Genomic DNA, 8,483 nt, shown 5'->3' on the forward strand with positions numbered 1-8,483 from the left:
GGCAGCTGGCGCGTCTACAGAATGCACTGTCCTATGACAGTGCCCCTCCCTCCCTCACCTGCAGAGGAGACTGTCTCCCCAGGCTGTGAATAATGAACCTTGGAACCTTTATCCAAACTGTCATCATCACAAAAGAACCCCACGCACATTTAACTTTTCAGAGATTTTTATTGTTTCAGACCCAGTCATGCATACTAAAATTACCTATTTTCACCACTTTGACTTAGAAAATGCACTTAGAAAAATAAACTTTGGTCAAAACAAACACTGAAGTACATGAATCCACCATGTATCCCTATGCTCAAAGCCAAACTGAATTTCAGTTTGAAGCAAGGAATGTGACCAGTGGCTGAAACGGTGCCCCAAGCTGGTCAGAAAATCAGCTCACCTCCCATTCCATCAGAGGCTCTTGGTCAGAGAGGTTTCAGATATTTCACTTGTAACAGGTTCCTACCTGATAGGCCAAGAAGCTGAGGCATAGCCACAAGAATCCACAGCAGCAGCATCTCACTGCCTCACTAAATCTGCTGCCCAGTGAGATGAAAAGAAAAACAGCTTCATGAAGCAGGAGTTTCATCACTATCATCTCCATCCACAAATCACATTGATCCTTCCCATGACCCAAGCTCCTATTGGCTCTGATGTTTGTTACTAGCATTTTAAGCAAACCATTTCTCTAAGTCAGAAGAGCAGAAGAATGTATTTATTTGAGACAGAGTATTGCTTTGTCGCCCAGGCTGGAGTGCAGTGGCACCATCTTGGCTTACTGCAACTGCTGCCTCCCAGGTTCAAGCGACTCTCCCGCCTCAGCCTCCCAAGTAGCTGGGATTACAGGAAAGCACCACCACACCCAGCTAATTTTTGTACTTTTTAGTAGAGATGGGGTTTCACTATGTGGGCCAGGCTGGTCTCAAACTCCTGATCTCAAATGATACGCCCCCCCTTCAGCCTCTCAAAGTTCTGGGATTACAGGGCATGAGCTACCACACCTGGCCAAGAGCAGAAGAATTTAGATTTACAAAATTAACAGATCCCAATACGGAGAGGTGTTACCAGAACCGACATCTTTCCTGAACAGTAGACATGTTTCTGTTCGGTATCTCCACACCTCTCATGGCCACAGGAGATACAGTATATAGTATATAATTGGTTTAGCTAACATTTTACTCCCTAAATTAAAGGAGGCTTCAAAGGAAAACCTTAAATGTTGGCAACTTTAAAATGGTAAAACTTTTAAAAGGTATTATAATCACCACAGCAGTACTCTAGCTTTTGCTACCCAAATGAAAAAAAATCCCATGATCTGAGAGTCAAATAGTATTTAGAGAAATGCCTCTTACTGTCATATTTCTGGAAAAATTGTGTTTTGTAACCGGATTTAAAAATTTTTTACTTTTATTTTGAGATGGAGTTTCACTTGTCACCCAGGCTGGAGTGCAGTGGCACTATCTCGGCTCACTACAACCTCTGCCACCTGGGTTTAAGTGATTCTCTTGCCTCTGCCTCCCAAGTAGCTGGGATTACAGGCGCCCGCCATCATGCCCAGCTGATTTTTTGTATTTTTAGTAGAGACGGGGTTTTACCATGTTGGCCAGGCTGGTCTCAAACTCCTGACTTCAGGTGATCCACCCGCCTCGGCCTCCCAAAGTGTTGGGATTACAGGTGTGAGCCACCCCGCCCGGCCTTGTAACCTGACTTATAGACCTCCTAAGTAAGTGACTCCTTGTGAAACCAGGATGAAATATGAAAGATCTAAAGCTACTTTTGCCTTAATTTTTGCTGCAGCAATAGAATAAAAAAGAAAATGCAAGGAAAAAAATGTAAAAAATAAAGCAACCTTTGCCAAGAGCAAGTTGGAAACTAAAGACATGAAGCCAGGGTGGCACTTTTGGCTGTTTCTGTAGATTTCATCCAGTCTCTCCCCCATGAAGGCAGAACAGGGGAAGAGGCACAATTTTCCAGAATTCCATGTTGGGATATGGGAGAAGAAGAGGAAGAAAATTCCCATATTCTGAAATGTATAGATACATTTGGAAGCTTTTAGGTACCAATTCATTCAGACCTAAATTTCCTAAATAACAAGCCAATTGAGGGGGGAAAAAAAGGAAAAAAGCTTCTACAAAGAGAGTACAGTGTCTCTGTGGCAGTGAAGCCAACTAAATATAAGGAATAAAATTTGGAGTATAGATCTCTATCACAGAATCACTCAGGGATGTTAAGCAGCTCACCCAAGGGCACGTAGTAAGGTAAAGATGGAGCCTGCGTCTCCTAATTTACCGTCCCATTTCCCTCCGACACCACATTACCTTGAATTTAGGGAAAAGTTAATTTCCAAGTGTTTGTGCAATGGGCCAGAACGTCTCCGTGAAGGAACATACTCCCAGTTCTTGAGGTTCATGTGTTTGCCTCACCAGTGTGCTCCCTAGCTGGTTATTCCCACCCTGCTGAGACAGTGTGACGCAAACACCCTGCTGAAGCCACAAGGAGACCACCTTGATTTTCACCCAGGGAAGTGGTTTTACAGCGTGGTTCAAGCTCCCTGAGGTGCCAAAACTATTTGATATCTCTTTGGAGCCAGAACAAAGCAGGCAGCTCTCGGAGGCAGATAAACGTAGGCTCCAACTCCTAGAAGCTGAGTGAAACCACTCCTTCCTTGTCCAACTGGAAAAACCTAAGAAATAGGCCTCTCCAAATCACTTCTGGTCTTCGAGATAATTCTCTAGGAGAGCTTTGGCCATGCCTACATTAAAACAAATGCCACTGGCCAGGAATGCAGTGTAGAATTGAAACATCAGGGCTGAGTGATTCATTCCTCTTTACCTAGTTTTTGTTTTGTTTATCTGTCTTCCTTCTTGGGACTTAAGAAAGCCTCTACCCAATTCTCCCATCCAGGCCACCAGGTTCTGAACCCCCTCCTTTAGCCATCCCACTTGCCCTACTTGGGCCTTTTCAGCAGTGCTGGTCACATCATCGTCAGATGGAACTAGAAGCAGCCAGGAGTGCTTTTTGGCACTTCCAGCTCAGCCAGGACCCTAGAGGATCCAGGGTTACGATCCATAGTGAAAAGAACTTCCTCTAGAATTGGTATTCATGAAGTAAAGTAATTTCCACCAACAACTTCTCCAGACATTTAAAAAGGCGATAGAGATGAACAGCTAAGTAACAACAGACTGGCCTTCAAATTTCAGAGTATTGTTTTCTCCCTAACTGAGCTGTCCACCTTGACTGGTTAGTCTAACAGATGCATGGAGAAGGTGCACACACAACACACGGTACTTTTCACTATTTAACACCATGAGCATGTGGAATACATTAGAAAGGAAATAGGTCAAAAGCCATCATGTGAACCATCTAATTTGATGTTTGGGCTAAGACTAAAATCTTGGCAGGGAGGTTCTAAAGAGCTGAAATGCAGAACATTCAGGCTGACTGGTTCACCCACACCAAAGAGAGAAACTCAAGTGGGGCTGGGAGGGCAAGGGGGGGCCCAGAAGTGACCCAGCAATAATCTGTACTTGTGTTCATTTCCAGAGACCAAAAAAAAAAAATTTTTTTTTTTGAGGCGGAGTCTTGCTCTGTCACCTAGGCTGGAGTGCAGTGGTGCAGGTGATTCTTCTGCCTCAGCCTCCCCAGTAGCTGGGACTACAGGCACCAGTCACCATGCCCAGCTCATTTTTGTATTTTTAGTACAGATAGGCTTCACCATCTTGGCCAGGCTGGTCTCGAAGTCCTGACCTTGTGATCCGCCCACCTTGGCCTCCCAAAGTACTGGGATTACAGGCGTGAGCCACCACACCCGGCCCAGAGACCAGAATTTAAGAATCTCAAGTAATTAATCATTGTAGCTAGGTTTACAATATAGTAACAGAGTCTCAGGGATGGAAGGAATTCATCATACAAGATCCTGGTCACCTTTTCTGGCCTCATAAAAGCCATATTTTCCAAATTTAACCATCACTATAGAAAGAAAATTGGTGTCAGTGAATCCCAGGAATACACATAACAGTTTCTTTAAAGGCAGAGCTAATTACTGACACATCTCTCTTGGAAAGACATGTGTACCACAAACAAAAACAGGATCCAACCACTTGTATCTAGATATCTTTCTAGGCAGAAAATCTAACATTCAGTAACTAAACCAAATCCCACAGCCTCAGCAGCCAAAACGGCCCTAGCTGACATTTCATCCAGCCTTATTTTATAGAGGAGAAGGTTGAGGCCTACAGAGGCCCATGTCTTGTCCATAGTTGCATACCTGGGATCCAGGCCAGAATTCTTGTAGCTACACAGGCCTGGAATCCAGCATTTTAGGTTGAGTAAAATCATTTCCTGCTAGGTCCCTGTATGATTCTATTGAGAACCAGGGCTAAGGCTTTATGGATTTGGGAAAACTTAAGTTTCTATTGCAAGCTTCAACCAATGGGTCCCAGAGGTGCTTTGAAGTCTCCGGCTTCCACATTTGACCACAAAGTGCTGCTTATGTCCTGATGCTTGCATGATTCAGTTAAGGTGCTTTCCAAATCCAGTAACAGCAGCTGGGGCCTTGATCTCCAGTAAGTTTCCTGATGAGCAGCAGAGGTCTGTACTTAGGGTTCCTGTGAAAAACACAAACTCCCAGTCTCACGTCTGGTCACACTGCAGGTTTGGCCAAATTATTTCATACAAGTAGTTCTTACTGGCCAAACAGGTTGTTTTTCTCCTGGAAAAGTGGGATCAAAGTGACTCTGGTCCTGATTTTTCTTGCTTCCAAGATGTGTAAGAACCAGATCACCACCCCCCAACCAAAAAGCGGAACAAAACAGATACAGCCTCCAGATTAATAGTTGCAGACTGGGATTCCAAATGTTTAAGAATCAGTGGGGACATTTTCCATGTCTTCCGTGGAGTAATTCAAGTAACCAAAGGCTTACCCCAAAATGGGCTCACCCTCATATCTCATGGGCTGTTCCTCCATCCTGCAGTTTAATTACAAGGAGCAAGACTGAATCCTTGGCCCCTTAAATTCTCCTTGTGCCTCTCCAAAGAAAAGAAGGAAAAGAATTAAAGATGGTGACCCTGGGGGACGGGCTAGTAGCAGGAGTACAGCTGTGACTTTGCAGCTCGCAAGGAGTCGTCACACTGTGCATCTGAGGCCAGGCCCTCAGGCAGCAGCGTCTGGCCCAGGATGCTGTCACAGGCAGGGACAGGTTGGCAGAACTCTTTCACAAAATCGTCTTCTGAAGCTAGCAGTACCGCGTTCCAGGTGGCAGTGTCCAGCTCCCCAGCTGTGCCCCCATACTCCTTGGGGAGAATGCTTCTTGGAAGGTTTGCGTGGAGAGAGTTCAAGTCAGACCCATGGAGGAAGAACTAAAAGGGAATGAAATGAAAACACACATGTCCTTAGGTTAATCAGGAATGCAGAAATTTCCTCCATGGTGGGTGCTCAAATATCTGTTGAATGAAGAAAGGAAAGGTTAATGGCAACTCTGCCCTTACTTTTTCAGCCCAGAAAGCCTGGAGTATCCTTAATTATCTTTTCCTTATACCATACGCCCTGCTGGCTGGAGCTTCAGAATGTATCCAGCATCCAGCCGCCTCACCACCACACTAATGGCATCAGCCACATCGCTTCTCCCTGGATTCCTCTAGTGGCCTCCTATCTGGTCTCCCTGCTCCCACTCTTGTCCCTCTGCAATCTAAGTTCTTTTCAGTGAAATTCAGATTACAGTCGTGCCTCTATGTACAGCCTTCCAGCACTCCCACCTCAGACTCTGAGGCCCATCACAGTCTGGCCTCATTACTTCTCTGGGTGCTCTCACCACCTGCCCCTCCAGTCTTGACCCAGCTAAGCCAGCCTAGCTGCTCTCCCAGCATGCTGCTCTCCCACGTGAGGGTGGTGTCCTTGCTGGCCTCCCAGATACCTAGATGGCTCACTCTCTCAAGTCTTTGCTCAAATGTCAGCTTCTTAAGGCTGCCACCTCTAACCACTCAGTTGAATACTGCAACCCTTCCCACCTCACACACGCTATCCTTTTCTCTGCTTTTTCTCTGTAGCACTTACCACATTCTAATACTAGATAGCATTCACTGTGGCTCCCTTTAGAACATAATCTTCCTAGGGGGAGGGGTTTTGGTCTGTTTTGTTCATCTAGAACACGCTTGTACATAGAGTTGATCAATAGGTATTTCTGAATGAATGAACCTATGAAGGAACAAAGGAAGAACATCATGGGCCCCAAATCAGGGCATTTCACAGATGTAAAAGATCTGTCCAAAGGCTGCTTTGGTAAAAGTTCCAAACAGAATCTTTAGGGACCCACATGGGTTCACACCCAGGCAGGGAAGCCACTAAGTTAGTGGTTTGCAAATCTAGCTGTGCATCACAATTTCCTAAGGGGATTTTAAAGCACAGATTCCTGAGCTGATGAATCAAAATCTTCAGGCAGACAGCCTAGGAATCTGGAGCTGGATTTCAAGTTCCCTCCTTTACCTCCTTGGGATTTTCTATCTATATATGTTACTTTGGAAAAGCAAGGGGCCAGTGCGATGGCTTATGCCAGTAATCCCAGCACTTTGGTAGGCCAAGGCGGGTGGATCAACTGAGGTCAGGAGTTTGAGACCAGCTTCACCAACATGTAAAAGCCTGTCTCTGCTAAAAATACAAAAAATAGCTGTGCGTGGTGGTGCGTGCCTGTAATCCCAGCAGGAGGCTGAGGCAGGAGAACTGCTTGAACCCCAGAGGCAGGGGTTGCAGTGAGCTGAGATCGCACCACTGCACTCCAGCCTGGGTGACAGAGCAAGACTCCGTCTCAAAAAAAGAAAAAGCAAGAAAAATTCAGGGCCCAGTCTTTGCAGTCATCTTCCTAGGCCTCGGGAAGGAGAAAAATACCACCCATCCCATTTCAATCAGTGGGACTGGGAAAGGCTGAAGAGGGAAGTGGCTCCTCTGGGTCAGAAAGGAAGACTCAAAGTACCATTTATCCCTTCTTAAGTAAGAGGTAAGCTAAAAACTCACACAGCTTATGAACCTTGAATTGCTCCACAAACTATACAGCAGGACAACATATTAGGCAAATGGAAAGGCTTAAGTAGCATTTTTAAACCCCATAGTTCTAATGACCATAACTTTAAAAAAAATTATTTTAGAGGCAGTGTTCCACTCTGTTACCCAGGCTGGAATACAATGGCAAGACCATAGCCCATTGTTCAAGCCCATGGCAGCCTTGAACTCCTGAGCTCAAGCAATCCTCCCACCTCAGCCTCCTGAGTAATGGAGACTACAGACATGTGCCACCACACCCACCTAATTTCTTTTTTGTTTTTTGAGACAGAGTCCCACTGTTGCCCAGGCTGGAGTGCAGTGGCATGATCTCGGCTCACTGCAACCTCTGCCTCCTGGATTCAAGTGATTCTCCTGCCTCAGCCTCCCAAGTAGCTGCAATTACAGGCATGTGCCACCATGCCTGGCTAATTTTTTGTATTTAGTAGAGATGGGGTTTCACCATGTTGGCCAGGCTGGTCTCGAACTCCTGACCTCAACTGATCCATCCACCTCGGCCTCCCAAAGTGCTGGGACTATAGGCGTGAGCCACCGCCCGGGCACACCCACCTAATTTAAAAAATTTTTTTAGAGATGGAGTCTTGCTATACTGCCCAGGGAGGCTCTTATGATAAAAATCCTGGTTCTCCTCTCCCTACTGGCAAATATTAAATTCTTATTAATTTACTGTTCCATCTTCCCCTCACAGAAGGGACTGTTCATTTATTTTATCTGTAACTCTACTTTCCAAGTGAGTCGTTACAGGGCAAAAATAATAAACAAGTACCAGATGTCACAAATAAATCAATGGAGGGAAAGAAAAATCTGAAGTCAATAGGATCATCACTTACTCTGTTTGCTATTTTCTCCTTTAGAAATGGTTTTATGATGGCAAAAATGCCTTTAAATATTCGAGGTTCATTCACAACATGGACTGCTTTTATCCGAATGGGGAAACCATCCTGTATGGGAAAGGCAAAGGGGTTTAGAACATCTGGAGAATCTTTCCACTCCTTCCTCCCCAGAGTTAAATCTTCATTTTCAGCCCCAACATCAGTCTGATCTGATCCTTATGGCCTCCTCAATGACAGTCCACGTGGGGCCTAACTAGAAGATGGGCCTCAGGGAAAGTCTTTCCTGGGACCCAAAACTGGGTTAGAAGAGAGGCAAATGGAGGCTGGGCGTGGTGGCTCACACCTGTAATCCCAGCACTCTGGGAGGCCGAGGCGGGCAGATCACTTCAGGTCAGGAGTTTGAGACCAGCCTGGCCGACATGGTGAACTCCCACCTCCACTAAAAATACAAAAATTAGCTGGGCGTGATGGCACACGCCTGTAATCCCAGCTACCTGGGAGGCTGAGGCTGGAGAACTGCTTGAACCCTGGAGGCGGAGGTTGCAGTGAGCCAAGATCGTGCCACCATACTCCAGCCTGGATGACAGAGCAAGACTCCATCTCAAAAAAAA

At 45.7% G+C, this 8,483-nt stretch overlaps 1 protein-coding gene across 3 annotated transcripts in view; it reads right to left on the reverse strand.

Annotated features, from left to right (window-relative positions):
• Positions 1-4,024: 4,024 nt before the first annotated feature.
• TTPAL (tocopherol (alpha) transfer protein-like) overlaps positions 4,025-8,483 on the reverse strand; it is a 14,876-nt gene continuing 10,417 nt past the window's right edge. For 2 of the 3 annotated variants that reach the window (XM_011997638.1, XM_011997636.1), the window contains exons 4-5: positions 7,870-7,980; positions 4,073-5,346 (exon numbers count right to left, since the gene is read on the reverse strand). In XM_011997638.1, the coding sequence (XP_011853028.1) occupies positions 5,068-5,346; positions 7,870-7,980 (390 nt within the window). In that variant the 3' untranslated portion in view covers positions 4,073-5,067. Of the gene's footprint in view, positions 5,347-7,869; positions 7,981-8,483 lie in introns of all 3 variants that reach the window. The other variant, XM_011997637.1, reaches the window with a different exon arrangement.

The sequence above is a fragment of the Mandrillus leucophaeus genome, unplaced genomic scaffold (genome assembly GCF_000951045.1).
Source record: "Mandrillus leucophaeus isolate KB7577 unplaced genomic scaffold, Mleu.le_1.0 Scaffold544, whole genome shotgun sequence".
In the NCBI taxonomy this organism is placed as follows: Eukaryota; Metazoa; Chordata; class Mammalia; order Primates; family Cercopithecidae; genus Mandrillus; species Mandrillus leucophaeus.